Consider the following 27,370-nt stretch of genomic DNA (forward strand, 5'->3'; position numbering starts at 1 on the left):
GCTCCACTTCTAAGAGCCCACTAGGGGAAGGAGGACAGCTAAGGGGGATTATTCGCAATGAAGAGTTTGTGGTTTTTTTTTGTTTTTTTTCTATAAATTTATACGTAATATATTCAAATTGATTCAACTTAATTTAATGTAATCAATGTAAAATAATTCTGATTTAAATTGAGTCAATATAAAATATACTTAAGTATATACAAAATTTAACATAACCAAATTTGGAAGTTTAAATTGAGTCAACTAAAAGATACATTTTTTTTACTTTAACACAATCACTGAACCAACATTTGTGTTGATTCAGTGATTAACTTTTTTGTGTGTGTGTGTGTGTGTGTGTGTGTGTGTGTGTGTGTGTGTGTGTGTGTGTGTGTGTGTGTGTGTGTGTGTGTGTGTGTGTGTGTGTGTGTGTGTGTACACACGTGTCTTCACACGACTCATACGCCATACTTAAGTAAGATCATCGCCGACCGTCTGACTTAATTAGTGAAGGTGGTCTCGGCTGGGGGGGGGGGGTTCAGCCAGAGGTTAAACCCTCTGTGACTTCTGATCTGCGAGCAAACTCAGCATGGTGTTAAGAGGCCTGAGAAAATAATTAAAACATCTGCTTTAAACACTTGGTTTCGTGTTATCGTAAGTTTGCCTTTATACCTAACTCTCCTGACGAGAAATGCATCTCCAGGGAGAGATCACTTAAAGTTGTTTACAAGCTACACACAACTCGTACAATAATGTCTGTGCGATAACACTGGTATTACACTGTACATACTGTAATAAGCAATATTGTACATAGTAATAATCAATATTTATAAATTATACCTATAACAAATAATTTATCCTGTGCATAGTATTGCATTTTGTATATTCTGTTTATTTGTATATATCTGACCATTTCTGTTTTGTATTTTTTGGCTATTTGTATATATTTAACCTTTTTTTTTTATTCACTTATTATTGTATTTGATTTAAAAACATAATTATAATTTAATCATTTTTTTCAGGCTGTTAAGCTTTTTTTATGCTAATTGTCTGTAGCAAAACACACCAAACCTCACCAGAACAAATTCCCAGTATAGTATATATTCCTGGCGGAATAAACTCATTCTGATTCTGTCCGATTTTTGTTTACAATTATTATTAAAACTTTGGACTCGCACGCTGACCCTTCGCGACGGAGATACAGTGCATGGTATTTATAATCCGTCATCCATGGCCCTCCTGATCCTGTAAGCTTGTTAGAGTTGCAGTCTGTGTCCCTGAGACTTCTCAGATTAGTGTGTGTGTGTGTGTGTGTGTGTGTGTGTGTGTGTGTGTGTGTGTCTGTGTGTGTGTGTGTCGCCTGGCCTGTGTAAGGTGTCATGGGGAGGAGTCAGTCTGACAATACCCCCCTCCACACACACATTCAGATACCCTTGGTCTACCAGTCCCAGTGTGTGTTTCTGGTCACCAGTGGAGTGGGGGCAGGTCCAATGCGCTGACCACCGGTCTAGGGTGTGTGTGTGTGAGGAGAACCGGGACGAGGAGGTGGACATCACAGCTGCAGGGCACGTCTCATGTCTGCTGCTCAGGAGAGGATTTAGACTCTTTACCTGGCAACCTGCCATCGCAGATGGATATACCAATGGGAGCGACGGCAACTACATGAATGGTAAGCGCCAGCACAACGGTGAGAACGGCCTTCTGACGTTGGTCGATGACGCTGTGTTGATATTCATGCTCCAAAATGTGTTGTCTAAGTGGTGTCGTAAAGGTTGGCGTTGGTTGATGTGGAGTTTGTCTGCCGCCACCGCCGTTGAGCGATGCTGGAAATCTGATGAGGACAGACACAGTGAAAAAGAATTGATGGAAGCAGTCGAGGAATCTCAGCTCTTGTTGCGATGGAGGACCGTGCTTTGTATTTCATTGACGTTGTTTTGGATTACTACACCACATCGCTAGGTTACATGAGGTCACTCGTCCATCATAAGGAGATAATGGTGGCATTGTATATTGAGAGTAGGGAACTCAAAGGGGGCTGGGGGGTGTGACTATGTGTACACATCCACTCTGGATCTCAGTGCTTGGTGGTGATGGAGTCAGTAATGTACGAGGGTCATTGTGCTCCATCTCAAGTTGGATGCAAATTCACGTGCATCGCCCTCGCTTGCATTATCTTACACACACTTAAAACACTGTCTTGTTTCTATGCACTATTAAATCCCAATGACTTAAAAAAACACTCCCAAATACTGTAGAACTTACACGCTATGTGGCTGAAGTCATCTTCGAGTTGCGGTAGCCATCGTTGACCTCTTTGTTGTTTTCCAGCCGGCCTGTTGCACACGCCGGATGCCGAGCTGGAGCCAGTGAGTGACATCCGCAGGAGAGGCCCTGCCTGGGCTGCCCTGCCTCCGGGGCCGCCATGGGTGATGAGGCAGACCGAGAGAGCCGAGCCCAAGAGCTGTTTGAAGACTTTGTCCAGGCTGCTACCTGCAGGGCCACGATGCGTGCCTTCAGCCGACTCTGCGAGCATCTCAGACTGGCGCAAGCACCTGCCGAGCGGCCTTTGTACCACACAATCAAACAGCGCCTCAACTACTGGAAGGCCAATGGTCTGTGGGCCAAACTGGACAAGAGGGCGGCACATCAGGAGTATATGAGGGGCCGTGCCTGTGCCAACACCACGGTAAGACCCGGTCCTTCGTTTAACTTTGCTCACTCAAGAGTTGTGATAATGATGTGGGCCCATTTTCGACAGTTCAAAGTCTGCAGTTGTGACCAACAAAGAGACCCAGACACGGACTGCACAGGAAAGAAAAAATGGGCATTTGCAATACTGAGTTTATGCCTCAAATGGTCACTGTCAAATCTAGACTATTTGGTGAGGAGAGAGGGAGTGGGCTGGACAGAAGAGGAATACTAGTGGGATTCCCAATGCCTGATAGCGAGGGAATATTTGTGAGCCTGGTAACTGGGGGTTGGCCAGTTTTAAAACTATGTAGCCCACCATATCCCAATGGTAAACAGGTTCTGTGTGTGTCTATGTTGAGGGCAAAAATCTAGTGGGACAATTATGAATTACAACTGTTCTTCTTCTACCTGTATGTAACCACTAGTTTCATCCCTTCAAAGTGAGACCTCCGTTAGAATATCTGTTGCAATTGAACATAATGACATGAAACGAGACAATTAAAGTTATGAGCTTTATTTCCGCCCCATGCAGGGTGGAAAGGCTCAGTGGCAGTCCTTCCACCCATGAAGTCTTCAAAAGAGGTCACGGAGGTCTAGAAAGTCGGGCACGCAAAAAGTCAGTGGGACCTCCGAACTGCTCCCACCCCCTCGCTCTCCTTCTTTTCTCAGTGTGTGATCATCGGGGCAGGTCCCTGTGGCCTGCGGACCGCTGTGGAGCTGGGCTTCATGGGGGCCCGGGTGGTGCTGCTGGAGAAGAGGGACGCCTTCTCACGGAACAACGTGCTCCACCTGTGGCCCTTCACCATCCACGACCTCCGGGGCCTCGGCGCCAAGAAGCTCTACGGAAAGTTCTGTGCCGGGTCCATAGATCACATCAGTAAGTGATCAGGTGGCTTCCCCTGGAAAAAAGGATGAAAATGTAGCTCTTCAAAAAGGACAAAACCATTCCACTGCATGGCTCTTTTTTGTGGGCGTTGCTCTCTGTAGGTATTCGCCAGCTCCAGTTGGTGCTGTTGAAGGTGGCACTGCTGTTAGGGGTGGAGGTGCACGTCAATGTGGAATTCAAGGACCTGGTGGAGCCACCCGAGGACAAGGCACGTCAGAGTGAGTCTTGTACATTAGGAATCTAACTTGATTGATATGAACTGGCAACCCCCGAGTGGTGTGGGCAGGGTTGTTTGACATGCCGAAAGGTTGGCAGACACCGCCAACCCTGAAATCACTGTGCGAGGATGATTACACTTATCTAGTCATCCTTGATATTTTTGAAAACATATTATTTTTTCTGCGTTTTGGCCTCCCATGCTTATGTGAGCAGTTTTAAATTGGTTTTGTGTTCTCTTGTGGACGGGGATTTATTTAATTTTTTCTTAATTGGGGGGCATCTGCGTATCTGGGGACAGCGCCTTAGTCTCTGTTTGTTTCTCATTTGTATGCACCATACTCATGTCCGTCTCAGAGGTGGGGTGGAGACTGGAGGTGCATCCCAAGTCCCATCCCATCAGCCAGCTGGAGTTTGACGTCATTATTGGAGCAGACGGACGTCGGAACACGTTACCTGGTACGTTTTTGATACTTAAAAAATAAATAATAATAAAAGCCTTAAACCACTGTCAAATAGAGAACTCTCCCCCTCTCTCTCTCTCCCATATCTTTCCGCGGTGTAACATTTCGAATAAGACGTTGATGCGTGTAAAATGCTTTGGAGCGCCAGACAGACAGTCAGTGCTTCTTCTTTGACAGGTTCCGATGTACCATACACTACCATGTTGTCTCTCCTTTGTTTTTCCCCTCTCTGAAGGGTTTAGACGCAAGGAGTTCCGGGGGAAGCTGGCCATCGCCATCACGGCCAACTTCAAGAACAGGAACACCACGGCTGAGGCCAAGGTGGAGGAGATCAGCGGAGTGGCCTTCATCTTCAACCAGAGGTTTTTTCAGGAACTACGCCAAGAAACCGGTTAGAACTTACCATCCATGACCCTCGCCGGTATAAACCAAGAAACTTTTATTTCAATGTTTATTCTGCAGATAAAGTGCCAAAAAGACTGGTTTGTAATTACATAGGCCTGGTTCGTCACACCCATGGAAAGAGGATGAATATGGGAATGACGGTGGATAACGCTCCTATCCCCACCTGTGTCTTTTCCAGGTATTGATCTAGAGAATATAGTTTACTACAAGGACGACACTCATTACTTTGTAATGACAGCTAAGAAGCATAGCCTGCTGGAAAAGGGAGTCATTCTGCAGGTACGAAGATACACTGAGTTTAATTTAATGTGAAAGCCATGAACTATAGTTTGATACATCTATACGAACACTTCCTGTATCTGTCAGGACTACGCAGACACGGAGCTGCTTCTCTCGCGGGGCAACGTGGACCAGAATGCATTGCAGACATATGCCCGAGAGGCGGCAGACTTCTCCACGGGTCACCAGCTGCCGTGTCTGGACTTCGCCATGAACCACTACGGACAACCGGACGTGGCCATGTTTGACTTTACCTGCATGTACGCCTCAGAGAATGCTGCCCTGGTCCGCCAGCGCCGGGGACACCAGCTACTGGTCACGCTGGTGGGGGACAGCCTGCTGGAGGTATGACGGGAAAATTGGACGGGCTGGCTGGGTCTTTTGACATGTATCCGTGTGGGTTCGTTTGTTGTTTGGGTTTTGGGTTTGCTTGTTGATTTGTGTTTTGTGTCATTGCAGCCATTTTGGCCTATGGGGACTGGCGTGGCACGAGGCTTCTTGGCAGCTCTGGATTCGGCCTGGATGATTCGCAGCTGGGCCCAAGGAGGCGCCCCATTGGAATTGTTGGCCGAGAGGTGAGGGCAGACGGACCGACATACACTCACTGTCCATCACTGTCCTTTGGGTCGTACTTACTTCACGGCTGCTGTTTTTTTTCTGTCTTCCAGGGAGAGTCTATATCGTCTCCTTCCCCAGACCACCCCAGAGAACATCAACAAGAACCTGTGTTTGTATACGGTGGACCCAGCCACGCGCTACCCCAACATCAATCCTCTGCTTTTCACTCCCCTTCAGGTTCAAACACTCACACACAGCGAGACTTACTGTAAACGCCTACTGCATATATAGTATGTACTGTATATGTATGGAACTGCCATCGTCTGATGGGGCCGTGTTTCTGTAGGTGAGACATCTGGTTGACACCGGGGAGAAAACAGAGTTACAAGCGGATGCGGGACTTCTCATCCACGACCCATCACCCCGACTACTGAGACAGGGTGAGGAGTCCCGGCGGTTAAGCCATAGCGATAAAACCATTGGGCAGCTTTTAAATTCAGCACATGTTGTGACTGGCGCCACTGGGGTTGACAAATGGGACAGGACAGACCGGTGCGATCCGTGCCCTATTCTGTTCTCCCCTCCAGAGTCATTCTCTCGCTCAAATAAGCTGTTGAGCTGGTGCCAGGAGCAGACACAGGGTTACCACGGCGTCGCTGTGACTGACCTAACATGTTCCTGGAAGAGTGGGCTGGCTCTGTGTGCGCTGGTCCACCACTACCGTCCCGATCTGATGTAAGCCACACTGGACACTTCAGGGTTGTCTTCTTACCGTCGCTGCATATTCATGCATCCTGCATATTCGCTGCAACATTCGGAAGGCGTGGTTCTGTCTGGTCCCGTCCCCCTGCAGTGACTTTGACTCCCTGGACGCGGCCGACATGGAGGAGAACACGCGGCTGGGGTTCGACGTGGCCGAGCAGGAGTTTGGGATCTCCCCGCTGGTGACTGTAGAGGAGATGTCTTCTGTGGGCGAGCCAGATTCCCTCTCCATGGTCATGTACCTCAGCCAATTCTACCAGCTCCTTAAGGACACCTTGCCCTCTAGTGGTGGTGAGCTGCGGGAAACACACAGCGAACAAACGGCAAGGCCAGTTATCGGATGAACCATTAAATAGCGGTAGATTTCACACATATTTATTTTCCTCTCGATCCAGGTTTTTTGGCTCAGAACGCCGATTTGAGAGCTGCACTCATCGCCCCCGTCTCCCTCCTCAGCAGGCTTGGCCACAGCCCGTCCCGCAAACGCAATCCTAAGGTACCAATACATTTACCGGTTTCTTACCGGGTCTTTGAGGTGTGTCAAGTGCTTGGATTTCTTCCTCAGAAATGTAAGTGCTGGAATACCTTAAAAACAGCCATCATTAAAAACCGGTGATATTCCCCCTGGTTTTATTATTCAAATCATAATGTAATAAAACATTTACAGAATGTCTTTTACAACTTGGATGATGCCATTGAAATGTAAATTTAATCTAGCGTAATTGGAATGGTTAAAATACACATTTATAATAGTAGATGACAATAAGATTAATGATATACTATATATAGATATATTTCATAGATATACTCATATAAATAATAGACAATGAAACTCAGGTTATATTATATTTTAATTAATAATGATATTTGTTTTCTGCAAAGTCCTTGAAAATTATTGTTTTTTTTGCTCAAAAGTAATTTTGTAACCGCAGAATGAACCCTGTATTCAGCTGCAGGAGTTAAGAGTCTCGTATCACAGGAATGATATTCCTAAGTCAAAGAAGTCAAAGAACACACGTAATAATGGAGATCACTTTAGACAATTGAGATTCAAGGCTCAGTTATTTCCAACATCAAATATGATGTAATGTCATGGATATATATAATTTCAGTGTCTATTAGTTGCGACATTTTGGCTAATATTTGCCCATCTTAATCCCTACCCAAAACAAACACAGGAGCAGAAAGACGCGTTAGGGAAAAGGAGGAGGACCAGCCCGGCGTCTCAAGATGAGCAAAAGGTGAGCGTAAAAAGCTTGTCTCTGATGGGATTGGGAAAAGTTGCATCCTGTTATGTTACATTATGTAGTGATGAACGGTGGGGGGGGGACTCGTTATTCCAGCAGGAGGATTCCAGCGGTAACCAGTGCCAGCAGAACTTCGAGGAGGGGTTCGTGGGTGGTGCCGGTCGCTCCAGAGTGCGGCTCATGGCCAATCAGCTCCAGGCCAAGCTGGACGAGGGTTCATCTGCCTGTCAAAGCCCTGCCTACTCTGCCACACGTTTACTGGTGAGAGAAGTGTGACATTACATATTGTATACATTACATTGTGTGTGTGTGTGTGTGTGTGTGTGTGTGTGTGTGTGTGTGTGTGTGTGTGTGTGTGTGTGAGAATATATATATATATACAATTTAATTATTTTTTTCACCATAAAATTATATTTTGCTATTTTAACATGATTTAAGATGATGATATCAGAACATCATTTTAAGATGATGCTCTGAAAAGTGCTCTTAATGCTCTGGTCCTGTCCAGATACCTGCAAATCCCCTCATTCACCTACTGTAAATATTCAAATTCAAATAAATAGCGTTTATTAATGTCTATGTCCTACTTATGTGATATGATCTATATGTTTTCCTTAAATTTGCTTTTCCTTTTACTTTTTACTCGTATGTCTGTACAAAATGAGCGTCACAGACAACCGGAGTCAAATCTTTCAGTCAGGCTATCGTATAAATGGGTTAACCACCAAAGTCTGTGGTGCTTTGGGTATTTCCACACTCGAGTCATAAGCCAGCTCAGATATGGTTGTCTTGTGAGTAAATAAGCTCCGTTACCACTGCTGTGTTATGGTCACAGCCTCAGGGGTGTTGTGCGATTGGGGTAAGAAGAAGAAAATGATGTGTCTGGTACTGTTCCCTATGTGACCATCAGGGAGATTCCTCTCCCAAACTGTATGCTGCCTCGGAGTGTTCAGCGACCACGGCAGTGGCGGCTACGACGGCTCCCGACCAGGCCTCCCCATGGAGACCGGTAAAAACATGCAAAATGAATATCCTTAGTCGTCCAAAATATTCCACGAGTAGTCCACCTTAGTCCAGTGGGGGAGCACCCGTCGTTCCTTTCCCTTGAAAACCCGCTTTAGTTATGTGGCCATAAAACCATCATTTGTTGTTGTTGTTGGTTTCTTCCCCTACATCTCATCACTGTCCTCTCTGCCCCTTCTCTCCCGGCGATTCCTCCCACCTCCTACCCCCCCTTTCAGAAAAAGCGCACCCAGCAGCAGGAGCAGATGAGTTTTCGTTTCAAAGAGAAGATAAAGTCTCAAACTCTGCCCACTCGAGGGGAGCAGGTAGGCGATGCCAGCCTGTTATCTGTGTCATTGGTGAAGCCCGTAAACCTGTTCCCTAGACTCCCTCGGGTTTCATGTTGTTAAGAGAAGACGGGGCCCCTTTTTAAGATGCATTATATACAGACGATTGACAAATTTAAAGAAAAACCTTCATAAACGGTCACTTCCAGGATGACAAAGCCCCCATCCACGGGGGTCACAGGGTGTTTTGATGAGTACAGTATGAAAATGATGTTAATCATATGCTGTGGCCTTCGCAGTTCCCAGATTGCAACCCAATTGAACATCTAGACAGCACTCTCCACCCACCATCATCAAAACACCAAATAAGGGAATATCCTTTGGAAGGATGGTGTTCCATCCCTCCAGCAGAGTTGCAAAGACTTGTAGAATCTGTCTTAACACCTTACTAAGAAACTTTATGTTGTTTTTTTCTGTGTTTTGTAACTGGTTACCTTAGGAGAATTTGAAGTTGCTTAGGTGTGACGATGTTTCACGGAGAATCAATACACAGTAAGTAGAATTCGAGATGACTCAGACTTAATTCACGTGTCCTGTCATCGCATTTGACCACGGAGGAGGAGTCAGACAGTGGTCCAAAGGTCAAGCCCTGTTCACAAACACTCATGCTCAACATGCGTCAAGTGGAGTAGGCTCGCAATGCCAGACCCTTGGATGGTGTGTATTTGGATCAGGGTGTATTTATGTATTGCCCCACAGGCCGTGTGGCATGTGATAATGCCGCGGTTGATGAATACTTTCTATTGACACTTCAGAGTCGCTGCCCTGGATTGCCCCCTTTATTCAATTTCTTCAAACTAAATGCATAATGCTTAATTCATGAAGTTCAACTTTACTTTATTGTCATCCCAACCCTACACAGCAAGGCGTACTGTAGGACAAATTGCATTTCTCCCAAGACCTAAAAATTTGACATTTGGCCAATAAAACTATAAACAAATAGCACTTGAAACAAGACGGGACATATTTGTATGACAAACAAGACAAAAGACATTACAAACCACATAACAATAAAATGTAGACATATTACTATAGAATGTGGACACATAACAGTAAGATAAATAGAATAAAAGAAGAAGCAGTAAACAATCAGGCGCTTACTTGGTTTGAATGGGAGCACTAGTGGGGTGTAGTGGGGGAAGTGGGGGGGGTGTGACCAACCAACGAACCAACTGTCTGAGTCTGGAAAAAGAAGTTGTTGCACACCCTGATATGCTTCTGTACCTCCTACCAGATGACAAAGAGCACGTGAGAGAGATGGGAGAGGTCCTTCACAATGCCGAAGGCCCTCTGAACAGAGCGTGCGTGGAAAATGTGGTAGAGAGATGGAGTAGAGAGATTCAAGTTTCAAGAGGTTTATTCGTCACATACATATACATACGTTCATACATATATGCAGTGAAATGTCTTTGCAACGCACCCAGAGATTATGCACAATAGTTACTAAACCAAACATAATAGCTACCCTAATTCCTACCGAGCTAACTAACTGAAACTAACTGATTCCTAAAACGTAATGCAGTTAGTGAATAGAATAATATAAAATAAATAACATTTAAAAAAAAAAAAGACTCAAAAAGGTAATACAGAGTGGGGGTACAAAATAGAAGTAAAGGGAATAGAGTTATGTATATGGTATAGGCTATTTGTATATACAGACGTGCAGTAAAGTGGCGTGTGAATAAAGTGTCTGTGGAGGTGTACAGTACAGTGTACAACAGTACGGCACAGCATAACAGTAACACCGAATCGAACAGCAATACAGCGCAGTATGCAGTGACCCAGAACAGTGAGTAATTCAAAGCAAAGTGATTTGCTCAGCTGTTCACACGACCCTCTGTAGAGCCTTGCAATCAGCGGCGTGGCAGGTTCCTTACCACACGGTGATACAACTGGTTTAGCTGCCGTAGGAAAGGCAGTCGCTGCTGGGATCTCTTGGCCACGGGGGGCTGGCGTTGGTGATGCAGGAGAGGTCTCTGTGATGTGTACACCAAGAAACTTGGTGCACTTTACCCTTTCCACTGTGCAGCCGTTGATGTTCCTTCTAAAGTCAACAATTATCTCCTTTGTTTTGTCAATGTTCAGAGACAGATTGTTGTTTGTGCGCCAGTCTGACAGCTGTTCCACCTCCTCTCTGTCTCATCCGCAAACGTAATGAAGTGGTTTGTACTGGATGTGTAGGTGCAGTTGCCGGTCAGTAGCGTTAACAGCAGGGGGCTGAGCACACAACCCTAAGTTGCGCCGGTGTGCTAGAGCTGTTATTACCGAGCAGTACCGAATGGGGTCTGCCGATGAGGAAAACCAGGATCCAGTTACAGAGGGAGGTGTTGAGTCCCAGCAGGTGGAGCTCTCCTATTAGCAGCTGAGGTATGACGCAATTAAAGGCTGAGCTGAAGTCTATGAAGAGCATTCTTGTGTATGTGTTTTTCTGGTCCAGATCAGTCAGGGCCGATGGAGGGCATGTGAGATTGCATACTCTGTGGACCTATTTGAGCAGTACGCAAACTGCATCGGGTCCAGTGAGGCGGGGACACTAGACTGAATGTATCTAAGGACTAACTGCTCGAAGCATTTCTTAACGATGGGGGTCAGTGCTACGTAGTCATTGAGGTCAGACGATACAGCTCTCGTACATTGTCATGTCCTGCAGCCTTATGTGGGTTGACTCTGGAAAGCGTCTTCCTCACGCTTGTTGAAGACAGACAGAGCACCTGGTCGTCTGGTGGAGGGGTGTTTTCTTCTGCTGGCTCAGTGTTCAATGCCTCAAACCATGCATTAAAGTTGTTGATTGCATCTGGGAGTGAGGCATCGGTGTCGCAGGCAGGCGCAGGGGTCTTATATTCCATGATGGCCTGTATACCCTCCTACATGCACCGTGTATCTCTTGTGTTGGTGGAGTGGTTATTTATTTATTTGACCGGAGTCTCTCTTTTCCAGCATAATGCCACGGGACAGGTTTGATCTTGTTGTCTTGAGTGCTGCTTCCTCGCCTACTTCAAAAGCAGCGTTCCAGGCTTTCAGCAGCTTGTAAACTTCCGCTGTGAACCATGGGTTTTGGTTCGCTCGTATTTTGATGGTTTTGGTGGCTGTTACATCCTCAGTGCACTTGTTGATGTATCCAATCAGGGTAGCAGAATATTCCTCAATGTCTGTATGATGACCATTTGTTGCCGCTTCTCGGAAGAGGCTCCAGTCTGCACTCAAATGCTCCCTCTGGCCAAACACTGATTTGTTTTGTGTCTGGTCAAACTCTCCACAGGAGTGGTTGTATGTAATAAGAAATTCTTCGGGGCATGCAGATTGCAGTTCACTGACTACACCATACAGTTCATTCAGCGTGACCTTTGTGCATTTGCATCGTTTGGAATGTATACAGCCACGCAATTCCCGCAGAACTTAGTAAGGTCTGCATTGCTTTGAATTCCACTTGCTTTGAGATAAGCAAAGAGTTTGCAGATCATTCTGTGTTGATGTACACACACACAAGTATGCAATGTAATGCAAGCAGAAGGTCCTGATCTGGGCCTTCCCCCCCTTTTTTTTTTTTCTTTAACTTTTTTAAATTTTACCAACTATCCCTCTTTAGCGATATTGGCCCTTCTCTTCTTTCGTTCTGTCCATAGGCGGTCACTGTGCCCGTGGGCGCAAGCGACGTGTGTTTCTTCTGCAGCAACCATGTGTACGTGATGGAGAGGCTGAGCGCCGAGGGACTCTTCTTCCATCGCAGCTGCTTCCGGTGCGACTACTGCGGCGTCAACCTCCGCCCGGTGTCCTACGGCTACGACGGGCCCAACGGTGAGAGGTTATGCGTGTGTGTATGTGTGTGTGCTTGAATATGGAGGGAAGGAATCTTACCAGGTCCTTGAGGTGCTTGAGTTTCGATCCTGGACTGGAATACCTGGAAAACAGCCCCTTTTGTGCTGAAGTGCTTGAAAAGAAAGAAAATGCCATCATTGAAAACCTGTGATATTCCCCCTGCGTTTGTTGTTCAAATCGTGATGTAATAAACATTTTACAGAATCGTGTTTACAACAACGATGATGACAGGGAAATAAATTGAACGGTTGGAAATAGAATCTTATAATAGTAGATGATAATGACATATTTTATATATACAGTACGTATATATATATATATATATATACGTACATACATACATACATACATATATATGTGTGTGTGTGTGTGTATATATATATATATATATACGTACTGTATATATAAAAGACAATCAGACTAAGATTATATTATATCTGAATAAAGATCACATTGAAAATGGATTATATTTATTTTGTCCTTGAAGTCCTTGAGAATGGAAAAAAAAATTTGTGCATGAATAAATGCTTCAAAGTCCTTTATTTCATTGCCGTTCATCACGTCGGCCCTCTCTTTTGAGGATCACGTTGCAAAAGCGTGGTTACGGTTCCGCCGGGAGGCAAACAAAGTAACGGCAACAACAACACGGCCGTGTTTTGGATTCAATCGAGTCCTATTTCACGTTGAATCTATGTTAAACATCATTAAAAAAGGCCCCTAAAAAGCCTTCAAATCGAATTTTCTCATACTTTATGTTACATGCCACGATGTCAACGGGTTATTACTCCACTTGTGCACATTTCATACTATTCAATACGAATGTAGTTATTTATTGTTGTGTCTTTTATTATCATACAGGTATGATCTGGTTGTTTAAAGGGTTCATTCTGGCATTACAACATGAAATTCAAGGACTTTCAAGTACTTCTTTCACAATTTTTTCCTTTTCAAGGACTTCACGCGAAACAAAAACAATTCCTTTTTCAATCTCATATTTATTCATTAAAATATAATATAATCTTAGTCTCATTGTCTAATATTTATATTAGTATACCAGGCGGAATATCGCAGGTTTTCAAGGATTTAATTTTTTTTCCCAGGACTTTTGAAGCACTCCTGCACATAATGGGCCTATTTTCAAGGTATTCCAGGGTTTACATTTCTGAGGACAATAAAGAAGATAATATCATTCCTAGCCGTCAGCACGATTTCACACACGTAGTGGTTACTAGCCCGCTGCAGCCGCATGTGTGCACGAGATGATGTGTTTAGCCTGCTCCCTCAATGAGGCTTCAGTTAACATGCAAATGGCTGTGTTGAATGAGTGCACCATTAGCGCCCTGAGCCTGTTCTTCATTTCCCCGCTTGTTTATTTCTGCTGTTGTGTACAAATCCACACTTTCAGAAAACAAAGGGCTGTTTTGAGTGTCGCATGGTCTGACTGTTGGGCGTTGTGTGCTCCCGCGCGGAGAGCTGGAGGGGAGCGGACCAAAATGAAAAAGGGCTTTTTTGTCCCCCTCCTGGATGAACTGTATCGGGGTTTTTTTTTTTTTTTGTTTGGTTTTTTTTTTGTTCTTTTGATTCAAACTCTGAAGCCAATCAGAAATGGAGCTGTGGTAAGAGAGTCCAGAGTTTAAATCTTAGGCGGGAGCGACAGCACCGTGTGTGTGCGCGTGCGTGCGTGTCTGCCTGTGCGTGCGTGTGTGTGTGTGTGCGCGCGTGTGCCTGTGTGTGTATAAATCACGGCCCCCTCGGGTGGCACTACTACTACTCCCACTACTACAAACTCTGAGCGGATTTGGGAGCTCCATTTGCCCCTGACTTGCTCGTTCACCTGTACCGTACCCCATGGAGCCGTCGAACTGTAAGTCGCGCTCGTGCTTTCTCTCGCCGTCGCAGATGGGTGCATCTCTCCCGATCCACTTTTGAGCTGATTTTAAGTGTTTGAGGGGAGGTTGTCGTTGTCGTCCGCAGGGAGATTCTACTGTCTGCAGCACTACGATCTGCGGCTGAGCGGCCCGAGGAAGAGGCCGGCGCTCAGCATCTCCTCCGACCGGACCCCTTCCCATCGGACCTCCATAGTAAGGGCACACGGAAAGATAAGGCATAAAATAAATAATGTTAAATGTAGTTATTTATTTGCATTTGTTTGTTAATTTGTTTTTACTCTAGTTATATATAATTCTTTGTAAAATCTATTTATTAGTATTTATGTATATATTTATTAATTTATTATTTATTTTACATTTTTTATTCATTTTGAGACATTTACAGTGATGAAAGAAGTGCTAAGAGCTTTTTTCTTAAGTTAAAGTACAAATACGCACATCACAAAATAACTCTAGTAAAGTAAACATATATATATAGATGTAGATAAGTACTAGCTCTTAAATGTACTCCAGGTATTACAATTAAAAATACTAAAAGGGTAAAAGGGTAAAAGTCTATATTATGGCATAAAGTACTACTGAACCTTTCTTTCTTGTAGATGAGTGCTCAGTGTATCCTGAGTTGTCTTGCTTTGACAGATATAAGTATAAATCCTGATTTAACAAATTTTCATGGTTATAAATCAATATTTTCAAAACTAAATTATTCCAGACTGAAAAAAAGTTAAGTAACATGACTGTGTTAGAGATGTAGTAGAGTAAAAAGTATGGATATTTGCTTTGAAACGTAGTGGAGTCAATCTAAGTAAGTACAGACACTTGAAATTGTACTGAAGCACAGTTACTAAGTACTTGTCATTTGTTACTTTCCACCACTGTTTATTTGTTATTTTTTTAGAGCCATTTATTGTTTATTTTTAAACTGTACTGTCAGCAGACAGGGTGTATACCGGCGAGGGGGGGTTATGTGAGTTAATCTGGAAGTGGAGTTCACAACCGGCAATGGCACTCTTTAATAATCAGAAGGAAAAAAAAACACATATTAGACTAATTCCATCCTTTGCATTTCGTGTGTCAAGAGCACAAAAAGTATTTATATATACATACAATTGCATCGCATATAATATATTGTATCGGGGATGTATAGGTATTGAGATGTGAGATGTTGCTTGTGTTCAGGGGTCTCTGGGCTCCGTGCCCACCGGCTCCTCCATGGACACCCCGCTCTCCTGGACAATGGGGGATCGCCGGACTTCAGGTGAGCGCGGGCCCCCGTCCCTTCATTATCGCAGCATCACTGATGATACCATGTGCGTGTCGGCACCGGGTCCTTAAAGCGGGAATCAATCTCGGCTTTAGTGTGTGTGTGTGCCTGTGTGTGCCTGTGTGCGTGCGCCTGTGTGTATGTATGTTCCCAGTGGCTTCGCTGATAGAGCAGGAGCCTGGCGGCGGGCGGGCTTGGCGGGCGTGCAGGGGGGCGGCGCCGGGCGAGCGCATCGAGCTGGAGAACTATCGCCTGCGGGACAGCGACACCGGAGTTCCGCTGAGCGAGGAGCCCGAGGAGGTGCCCGAGGAGACGCTGACCCGCTACAACCTCAGCCTACGGGAAAGGAACGCTGCCGGGTCCAGGTCCCAAGTTATTCCTTTTTTTTGATGGATGGATGGATGGATAGAAATGTCCCAGCAGCTCACATCAAAAAACCAGGCAGTAATAGTAACAAACAATAAAATAAAACTAGAAAAATGAAAATGGTCAATATCTGGGGAAAACGTGAAATATACAACAAACCTCGCAGTTACATAATAATATATGGCAGGATAATGGTAAATAAACTGTTGCACTTGAAACTAAACTTGAAACTAAAATGTACGCAATAAAACCTGAAAAATCACACAATATAGTCACACAATAAAATAAAAACAACATAAATATAATAAATAAATACATATAAAATAATGTACTGTATATCTATAAAAAACAATTGTTGTATCTCGTGTTAAAACAATAAATATATATACACAGATAAGTGAAGGCAACATAAAATAAAAATGTAATCATTGCTGTTAAAACAATATGCATACGGATAAGTGGAGATCTGTATGCATATTGTGGAGAACCTAAAACAACACGCTCTCTCTCTCGCTCTCTCTCGCTCTCTTTCTCTCTATCATGAGGTCCATCTCCTTTTTTTTTTCTCTCCCCCCTTCGCACAATAAACACTTGTGTGTCTCCCGCAGTTCGGAGTCGGAGATGGACGAGGGGAAAGACGAGACCAGGGCTTGGTGGAAGCAGGTGGTGGAGCTCCATTCTCGGAGGATAAGGGGAGGAGAGGACGGAGATGAGGAGGAGGAAGGAGACGAGGAGGATGAGGACGGAGAGGTAGATGAAGGCGAAGAGGAGGACGACAGGAACGACTTGGAGTCGAGCGACGGTAGGACTTGGGGTGTATCCGCCTTTCGCCCTCTGAGACTAGAAAATATCTGTGGATTTTTTTTTTCCCCCTACAGCTTGTGTGTGTGTGTGTGTGTGTGTGTCTGTGTGTGTGTCTGTGTGTGTGTCTGTATGTGTGTGTGTGTGTGTGTGTGTGTGTGTGTGTGTGTGTGTGTGTGTGTGTGTGTGTGTCTAGTAGAAGGGGATTATAGCCCTTGGGAGATGGAGCGCAGTTCGGGCCTGTGGCTCCTACTAGAGGAAGGTAGAGGTAGCGTCCGTACCAGGGAGAAAACTAAACTCACTAGATGGCTCATTTAAACCCGATTAATGTCCGCCGTACTGCTTTTACGTTTGTTTTCCCCATTTTGTTTTTCTATGTCTGTCCTGGAAGGCTCACAACACTAAAACTATTCACAACCAGTCAATTTATTTTTACAGCGTATAATCCCTTGTTTGCTTCACACCGAATACGACAAAAAAACAAGATCCAAGCGGAAGTCTATTCATTCCTATGGAGGGCCTGTAAATAAGTCACGTCTATAAATCTATACATCATTAACATGAAAGTTCAATGTCACCATATTCACTATCAATATCAATTGCGTCGTGTGGATTTTTTATATTTTTTCACACTTTGCAAACACCACGTAAAGGAAATTTCTTCATTAAACTCATTAATGGAACATGGTAAATGTCCAGCTGAGCAAACTAATCACTGTTGTTCTGGAAAAAACAAGCTCTCCCGTTTCGTGATACGAAACTCAGACGCAGTTCATCCAACGATCACTAGGTGTCTGATGAACTGCCACATGCAATTACAGACTCGTAAAGTTTTTACACCAAAATTATCGGTTTTACCTGGGTTTTTTAAGCCCCGCTTGGGGTGGAGCTGGACTGGCTCAGTGGCCTCATTTCACACTCGAATCTCTTCATGGTCCCCCCTGCGGGGAAAAAACTACAGGGATATTCCTGTCTATTTATACGCCAATGTCTGCAACTTCAACAAGTGTCGCATCGCGCCAGTAAAGGAGGGAAAATTTGCGGGTTGACCCTGGTGTCCTGTTTACACCAAAGCTGATAAAAACCTGTGTCTATTGCCCGGTCATTTGACCCATGGGTGTTACTGGGTATTGGACACAGTGGGAAAGGGGTATAGGTGTGGAGCAGGCTTTAAAAACTAAAGAAATTTAATGGCTTCTGTGTTATTGGGGGTTTACACACCCAGTTCTTTGTTTCTTAATTTTATCTTTCATTCTTGCTTTCTCTTCCTATCAGTCCATCTCCCTCTTTCCTCACTAATCGTCCTCTCTACTCCCCCTTTCCTCCAGAGGAGGATTTGTCTCCTCACGCTGCCAAGAAAGACTCCTCTGCTGGGAGAAGTGACCCCCCACATTCCTATACACACACTAATGCCCCCTCGCCCGATGGACCGTGGGAGCCAGACTCCACTTCCCCCGAGGGATGTGGCGAGTCCTGCATCCACAGCATCCCTGTTACTCCTGGCAGCCCAATGGCCTCATCTACGCCCCCTGCCAGGGCCCCCTCCGCCACCCCCTCCCCCCTCATGCTCACGTCCGCGGCACCGACCTCCAACCGCTCATCCTCGCTCTTCTCCTCCGCCTCCCCTCACTCGTCTACCACCTCGGGCTGCTCCGAAGGGCCCGGCACAGGGGTGGAGGACGAGGGGGAGGAGGGAGGGAAGAGAAAGGCCAGGGAGCGGAGGCAGGTTGAGAGGGGGAGGGAGGAGACGCAGGAGGCCAGCAGCAGCTCCGGTGTGGGCTTGAACAGCAGCTCCACCACCTCCGAGTTTGCCGCCGCCACCCCGCCCGCTGCCAGCCCGGACGCTATGACTCGACGCCTCCCCCGGCCTCCCGTCCCGGCCGTGGTGGTCCTGCGAGGGGGTGCGGTGTGTGGCAGGGGATCCTTCGGTGAGATGCTGTGCGAGGATGGGGACAATGTGGACGAGGGCGGGGCCCTCGACGACACTGCGTTGCCGATGCTGCTCCGCGAGAGGAGCGTCAGGGTGGAGAGGGAGAGGGAGAGGAAGCAGGAGATCGAGAGGAGGAGGGAGATAGAGAGGGCCGCCCTGGGGGAGGGCTGGGACGACAACCGGGCCGCCGAGCCCCCGCCAGGAAGCAGCCGAAGGGCTGCCTCATTGGACCCACGGAGGCTGGTAGAGAACCTGCCCCACAGGCTCCTCACCCCTCTGCAAGGGGGCTCCCTGTTTCACCAGCTCAAGGGCCACCAGCGTCCCAGCCAGGAGCAGGGAGGAGCCACGACCCTCTTGAAGTCTGTGTTTTCTGGGAATATGAAGGACCGGAAGAAGAGGGGCGGCTACTCCCTTCCGAGGAAGATGGCCTCCGAGAAGGACAGGAAGGAAAGTAGAAAGTTGAAAAGAGCGACAGGTATTCCATAATGTCCAAAATCACTCAGGGCACATACAGGCGATTAGAGCTGCAGTTGGAGTTACTCATCCCCCCCATTGTCCCCATCACCTCTCCCTAGATTCCCAGCTCAACGCCGTGTCCAGTTGGACGGAGGACTCTGAGCTGGCCTCTTCGATTGTTTTGCAGAGGTGCTCTCTGAACCCCAAAACCAATGTAAGACCAACGCCACTGAACGTATTAAGTTTCTATCAAAAAATCACCAACCCCTACCCTTGGCAATTCCTTGTCAGCAATAACCTCGCTATGAACCAAAAAAAAAAAAGCCTGGTGTATTCCTGTCTGTCATTGATGGCGCGGTCTTTTCAGAGCGATCGCAGGGTTAATCAACCTGCTTGCTTTTTGTAGCTGCACTTGGAACTCTTTGACCTAGCCTCAGATATTCAGAGGGTAACCATAAAGGAGGAAGAAGAGGAGAGCCAGGAGGCGCAGGAGGTACAACCTGTAGCTGTGTGTGTACCCTGTTACGGCCAGTTAGGGTATTAGCAGCATTTGCTGGTCTCTTTGTGTAAAATTCGACTTTACCGTATCCTGCATTCCAGGGTGTGGAAATTGTTGTGATATGCCGTTGATGAAATGTGGGTTCTGACGTTTAGCGGGGCTTCTTCTTAGTGACTGCAGTCGTAACTTAGATGGTGGGTTTCCTCCAATAGTCAGGCCCGACAATAACATTTACAAATGGTTGCGACGTTGGCAACCATGCATCCGCTGTTTGTTGCCAAGACTGACAAGATGGTTACCGAATCCTAATAACTTTATAATTGAGTGATAATGATCCTATGTAATATTAATCCACATCCAATATTCTCACTTTTGAGTGAGAATATAGTGTCACCATACGTAGGAATGGCGCGCGCATTTTGATGATGGTTGACAATGGCCCAAATGTGGTTGCAACTGGGCAACCGTTATTGTCGGCCCTGTACAGTGCTTACAACTGTTTGAAATCCCTTTCTGCCTATTTGGAATAGTTTGATAACTTTGACTCTCTTTTTTGTTCAAGCCTGCGTATGTGCCACATGCTCTGGCTTTTAAGCGAGCGTATGCCATTAAGGTAGAGTGAACACAAAACGATAACCTGGTTCCCACAGGCCTAGACTATTTCATGTTATATAGCATTGTACTGTATATCCAAATTATATAATTCATGAATCATAAATCCCTACCCCATGGGTTCATTCTGGTTTTCATTTTCACAACCGTGCAATGTGTCAACCGTCTGCGATTGTTGCCTCTGTTTTCTGGCAGAGACGGCCGGCCATGGAGGTCGTGCGGCCCAAAGACCCGGACGGGGCGTCCTCGTGCCCCACGGAGGTGGTGGGGTTGATCGTGGCCACCAAGGAGCCCTCCAGCCTGAGCATGACGGAGGCCATGTTCCAGAGCAGCCGGGAGGCAGAGGAGGAAGACCTGGACGCCAGGATCACACAGCGGGTGCAGAGGGCGGCGCGCAAGCAGGCCAAGCAGGAGCAGCTCAAGAGGCTGCACAAAGCCCAGGTATGAGTGTGACACTTATATTATAATGTATGTATGTTTTATTTTTATATTTTTCCTTTATTTGCTTTCCTTTATTTTTCCTTTATTTCCTTTATTATATTTTCCCTATTTCACATTCATACAGTTACAACCCGCAATAAAGACAACAAACAATTCAACAACCCTAATCCCTTTCCTGCCTCCCCCTAGTGGTCATTGAAGTACAGCAGCTCGGCATCCAAAACGTTGTTGTTTTATTGTTATTCGGACATGGTTGCAGTCTCGTTAGAACCGGGACGTTTCAGATGTCATTGGAGTGTGATCAGTATCGACAATTGGATCACAAATTACTGACGCCTCCAGCCACTTGCAAGTGCAACAACCTAGACAGACCACTTGAGCTGATGCTGCGTTTAAAGGAAACTCTGAAAACCGTAACTTGTGCTTGCGTTTTACAAAACCCCCGAAAACCAACAAAAAAAATAGTTCTGAGAAGTTTTTCGCATTGCAGGAAGCTCTAAGAACCTTTGGAGGAACTCTCTCTCGTTTGTGTGCGCACTGCACGATCCAGGAACGACAGTAATTGGTAAAACACCGTTCTTGAGGGATATTTGAACTGAACGACAGAAGAAGAACGCTCAGTGACGTAAGTGCACGTTGAGCCAGTCGTAACTAGGGATCGGGCACTGGTTCCTATACGAGCGCTATCTAAGGGACCGAATCGCAACGCAGATTTTGGCGCCACTGAGCTGTCGAGTGGAACATTTCCCCTCTGGAGCACCAGAAATCGTATTTTTAATTGTCATCGCAATATGAGCGTGCACGAACACATCGCAGAAAACTGAGACGCAATGAATAAGGAAAATAATTTTATTTTTAAACGTAGCCTTGAAATGATAGTGTGTCACAAAGTCACTTTTGATTCCAACGCTAGCAACATGGAAGATCATTACTCCGAAAAAAACATTTTGAAATGAGATCAAATACGAACAAAGGTTCACAACATGAGCTTCTTGTTTCACTTCTTCAATTGTTTTTCCCTCCAGTCACACAATATATGACTTTACTATCGACATCTTAAATTAAAAAATCTGTTTTCTGCACCGCCAAAAAGCACATTTCAAAATAAAAGTGCTCTTTGTGACAGATCATTCAGAGACAGTTGGAGCAGGTGGAGGAGAAGCAGAGGCAGCTGGAGGAGAGAGGAGTGGCTGTGGAGAAAGCTCTGAGAGGGGAGGCAGGTATGTATTCATTTATTTATGATTTATGATTAAATCAAATGATAAATCTGTTAATTTATATCCATCCATCCATCCATCCTTTTCTAGACTACTGGGGAGACTCTAACGTCAGTGAGGATCTGGACCTTCACCTTGGCGGTAGGTGACACACCCCATTCCCCTCATATCCCGTAGCAACAAGACATTACCTCTTCTCTCTTCAGGGTTCTTACCAGGTCCTTGAGATGCTTGGAAGTGCTTGTATTTCTTCCTCAGAAATTGAAGTCCTGTAATACCATGAAAGAAGCCCCTTTTGTGCTGAGGTGCTGGAAAATTCCTTGAAAAAAAAAAAAAGATCACTGAAAACCTGTGATATTTCCCCTGGTTTTGTTATTCAAATCGTAAAATTCCAGAATGGCTTTTATGACAAAGATGATGCCAAGGGAATGTCAATTGAATCCAGTACGGTTGGAAATGGATAATAGTAGATGACAAATATATATAATAGATATACTAATATAAATAATAGACAATGAGACTAAGATTATATGATATTTTTAATTAATAAATATAGCATTGAACATTGATTATTTGTTTTTCGGGAAGTCCTTGAAAATGGAAAAAAAATAGTGCTTGAAAAAGTACTCGAAAGTCCTTGAATTAAATTTTGTAATGCCAGAATGAACCCCCTCCCTCCCTGTCTCCCTACAGGCATGGGGAAGCTGGACAGCCCAGCTCTCATGCAGCAGTGGCTCCGGCTGGTGCAGCAGAAAAACGCTCTGGTGCGCTACGAGTCCGAGCTCATGATCTTGTGAGTCCAATCGACCACCTCTGTCCCTTCCTTCCAAATCCCATGGACACTATTGTTCTGATCCAAAATGGAGACTTTCCTTCTTCTAATTCGAATTTCCTAATGATCTCATTTACAGTGCTCGAGAACTGGAGTTGGAAGACAGACAGAGTCGCCTCCAGCAGGAGCTCAGAGAACGGATGGCGGTGGATGGTACGCTATCTGTTCCTTTTTTTTTTTTTTTTATTATTAAAAAGGAGAATTAAATCATTTTAGTATATTCCTACAAATGTTATGGGGAATGTGAGATCTGTCGTGAAATAAATGAGCGAGCTAATGGCGCCGACGAGGAGTCAAAGGGAGTATTGGTAATGTAGTATTATGTGTTTCACCCTTGACGACTTGAGGTAAGTGGAAAGGAGAGGGCCTTGCAATGCTTGCGAATAACAGATGGGGTAATCCAAAACACATCACTGTTAAGGAACAGTTCTGTAGCCCGGGCATTGAACTGTTAGCCTGCGGCCATACTATTTCCCTCGCGAGTTCTCACATGCCGTTAGTTTGGTTGTCTACATACCGCCGACTGCTGAAGTGAGATCTGCCTGTGATGTCATCCATTCTGTCAAAGCCCCAATCCAAACAGACTGCCCCAACGCTTCCACGGCGATATCTGGCGACCTCCATCATGCCTCTCTCTCCTCCACACTACCCACCCTCAAACAGTTTGTTAAATGTAACACCAGGAACAAAAAGATTTTGGACTTCTAGGAGGCATACAGCACCACACCTCTTCTCAAGCCCGTCTATGAGCCTGTGGTACAGCAACAACCAGTGACCACCAGAACAGTGAGAAGATGGACTCCAGAGGACAAAGAGGTCCTTAAAGACTGTTTTGAGACCACGGTCTGGGATGCGTTCTGCCACTCCTTCAGAGAGGACTTTTTTTATACATTACATGAACTTCTGCCAGGATAATGTTGTGCTCACCAGGACAATACGTTGCTTCCATAATAACAAGCCCTGGATCACCAGCGATTTTAAGACCCTTCTGAATAACAAAAAGAGGGCCTTTAGGGAAGGAAACCAGGAGGAGCTGAAACGTGTGCAGACAGAGCTGAAGGTGCGTCTCGGAGTAAACAAGGACGCCCATAAATGGAGGCCAAGTTCCAACAGAACAGTGTGAGAGAGGTGTGGTCTGGCATGAGGAACTGTTGTGCTCCAAGCCGGCTTGCCAGAAGATTGGTGGAGACCTAACCGGGGCCAAGGACCCTCTTTCATCCACTGCAACACATCCTCTCCCTCCTACATCACCATAAAATCGTGGGTGCGCCCGTGCATAGAACATGATGTAATGTGGCAAATGCGGTCTCCCCGTTCCGGAAGTGCAGGATTTTGTATTCACAAGTACAGTATTTACACAAAAACATTCAGTTTTTACTTAATTAATTCCCATCGCAACAGGGAGACCTCCGTTTACACATTGTTTCACACATGTAGAAAAATAAGTAGATCTAAAATAAAAAGACAACAAACTCAACTCTGCTCCAGTTCTCTAAGTTAGGTTTACGTTTTTCATTTTCCATACAAGTAAGAAACTAAGGAAACAAAATAAATCTTCATCGATGAGATTATATTATATATTGCTATATTATAATCGCAAGATTTGCACATAGAGCGGCAGGCACGCCCCATGGACCCCATGGTGCAGCTTTTATTGGGCACATTTTTTATTTTTATTTTTTAAGCGTGAATGGGCATCGAGGTAGCGGATTGTCTGGGCAAGATATGCATATTCGTGAGTAACATCGTGCTCACATCGCAGGCGCAACCTGCGATGTGAGCACGGCGGAGCGCAAATCAGGGGCGTCCCGATGCCCACCATTGGGACGCCCGTGATCTGCACTCCGCTGTGCCCCTCAGTTTGCCCAGAGCAGCAAAATGCCTAGAACCTGAGCTGGGGGTCCATGAGCATTTCCTTTTTTTTTTTTTGGAGCACCTGCCCCTCAAAGTCTCTGCAAGGGCCTGTAGAGCGGGGAAGTGAGATTCGATCACCAGCGGTTACTCGACAGCTCTGAGTGGAGAACCCCCACTCTCCTCTCTGGGCTAAGAGCCACTTCCGAGCGTTTTTACTCCCCTCCGACAAAGGACCCCGGTGCGCACCGTCAGCATGGATACTCCGCGCTGCTTCTACTGGAATGTTGGGTCGTTCACGAACGATCCGATTCTTTTGAACGTCTATAAACACCTTTTTTTTTTTTCTCTTCTTTTTTTCAAGTTTTACAGTTTTATGTAGTTGTTTGTTTAAGTTGCTGTCTCCTCTACTGTTTTGTTCACAATCACACTTCACAACGCCCCTTTTCTGGCGTGTTCGTGACATTGAACGTGACAAAACTGCATTTCTCCTGGCAATGGGAAAGGTGTCAATCGCGTGGAATTAGCAGGTCTACCCGGGTTTTTTAAACCCGGGTAGACCCGCTTATTTTGGTGTAAAAACCGTATTGCTTTCCTTCCCCTTGGCCCCTCAACCCCCACTCCCAAGACACCTTCTCTGGCCATCACCTTTGACCATGTGAAGAGGCAGCTGAGGTTTCATGCCAGCAAGGCGGCAGGCCCTGATGGCATCAAACCAGGAGTCCCCAGGACATGGACTTCCTCCCCCGCAGTTTGCCTGCCTCCCGGGGCAGCAGCATCAAAGCCACAGACAACAACAGGATAGACAAACTGCTGAGGCAGGCGGGGTCTGTCCTGGAGGCCAACATGGACCCAGTGGAAGTGGGGGCGGAAAAGAGAACGTTGAATAAACTGCTGACCATCCTGGACAATGCCTCTCAACCGCTCCCTGACACTCTGGCCAGGCAGAGGAGCACGTTCAGCAAAGGCCTCGTCCTGCCTCGGTGCTCAAACGTGGTGACATCGGAAGTCCTTTTTGTAAACTGCCTTCAGACATTCGAACAAATCCCTGGACAAACCCACATCATTTGTGTGCCCTATTGAATTTTTTAATCATTGAATATTGTATATTTTTTTAGGGAACTTTTACATTAACATTCAGATTCAACTGCATTATTTACTGTACCCCACATTCACCCATTAATTTACCATTTTGAGAACTAGTATTATTATATATTATTATATTATATTAGTATTATTTTATATCTTGTATAGTATAACTATTTTTGATATATTTAATTTGTTGTACAGTTGTAGTCTGTCGTTAATATTAAGGCTGATGATGTATATATTGATCATTTTTACAATGTGTATTGTGTTTTTGTGTTAAATAGGCAAATTTTATTGCAATTTATTGAAATTGCAATCTTGTGCAATCTCTATCTTGTGTGCGTGTGTGTGTGTTTAAATTGTTATATATATACAGTATATTGTTCTTTGGTAATTGATATGATCAAAATGAAGAATCATTTCACCCAATAGGCTATGGGTCAATGACATTAAGCTTTTTTTTGTTGTGTCCGAATCACTTCTAATTTAAATAAACTAGATATGAAGAAGCATGTAAAATAGAAACCATCTATATGAGGGATGCTTAATTTGAAACCACTTTCAAATTTTTTGTATAAAAAAGTTAATTTCAATTTAAAAAATACATATTTTTTATAAAATAAAAAAATATATAAATGCTTTACTATACATTTTACTCCCCTTAAAAAATTGTATGTCATTAAACCATAGATTAATGTTACCCATATATAAAACTTGTTCATAGTGATTAATGATAAAATATTAATGGCCCAAGAGCAACTTTGGTTGTTAAAATGCATGTTCCAGTGTTTTTTCAAAGATACATAAGAAATATTCTGAAAGAGAATTGAAGAGCTTTTGTGAATGAGGCCCATTCTCTCTCTCGCTCTCTCTCAGACCACCTGAAGGTGGAGGCAGAGCTGGCAGAGGAGCGTCTGATCCTGGAAGAGATGCTGGAGGTGGTGGAGCAGCGAGACGCCCTGGTGGCGCTGCTGGAGGAGCGGCGGCTGCAGGAGCGCCAGGAGGACAACGACCTGGAGACAGTCATGCTGTCCCGCGGCCTGGGGCTCCACTGGACCTGAAGGGGGGACCCCCAGACACAACATTAACCCTTCACCTCCACCCTCTCTGCTGTGCCACACAGTCAGTTGCCTTATACACACACACACACACACACACACATTAAATGTTTCATCCATGACTTGCAATTTTGAGAATTTAACTTCAGTCCGAATTTAACTCTTTCCCTCCCAAACTGGCAACCCTGACTTGGTAGCGCCAAACTCCGGAATCTCGGTGAACTTGAACTTGAATTCTGTGTTTTTACCCCAACTCACCTGTTTGCCGAGCTGTCTCCACGCTAATCCCCGCTAATGTGATATTATAATTAATTTAACGCCTTCTGTGGATTTTGATGTTTTATCTTGTATAATAAAACTGTGACATGTTGTTTTATTTGGTTATTTGTCCCATAAAGCATGATACACAACAA

The 27,370-nt window shown here is 45.2% G+C and overlaps 1 protein-coding gene across 1 annotated transcript; it reads left to right on the top strand.

Annotated features, from left to right (window-relative positions):
• Positions 1 to 2,401: 2,401 nt before the first annotated feature.
• Positions 2,402 to 27,264, top strand: mical3b (microtubule associated monooxygenase, calponin and LIM domain containing 3b; the record flags this gene model as incomplete). Its single annotated transcript, XM_080022660.1, has 30 exons — positions 2,402 to 2,665; positions 3,340 to 3,547; positions 3,658 to 3,774; positions 4,130 to 4,231; positions 4,472 to 4,627; positions 4,820 to 4,920; positions 5,008 to 5,265; positions 5,380 to 5,495; positions 5,589 to 5,715; positions 5,825 to 5,918; positions 6,066 to 6,213; positions 6,332 to 6,528; positions 6,636 to 6,736; positions 7,419 to 7,481; positions 7,584 to 7,748; positions 8,398 to 8,496; positions 8,729 to 8,815; positions 12,460 to 12,631; positions 14,627 to 14,733; positions 15,721 to 15,799; positions 15,960 to 16,170; positions 16,780 to 16,824; positions 18,248 to 19,377; positions 19,478 to 19,572; positions 20,665 to 20,910; positions 22,037 to 22,130; positions 22,218 to 22,268; positions 22,821 to 22,920; positions 23,039 to 23,112; positions 26,776 to 27,264. The coding sequence occupies 30 exons, from the start codon at positions 2,402 to 2,404 to the stop codon at positions 26,958 to 26,960; spliced, it is 4,992 nt and encodes a 1,663-aa protein (XP_079878786.1). The 3' UTR covers positions 26,961 to 27,264.
• Positions 27,265 to 27,370: the final 106 nt, after the last annotated feature.

This window comes from Zeus faber, assembly GCF_960531495.2.
Source record: "Zeus faber genome assembly, chromosome: 21".
Classification (NCBI taxonomy): domain Eukaryota; kingdom Metazoa; phylum Chordata; class Actinopteri; order Zeiformes; family Zeidae; genus Zeus; species Zeus faber.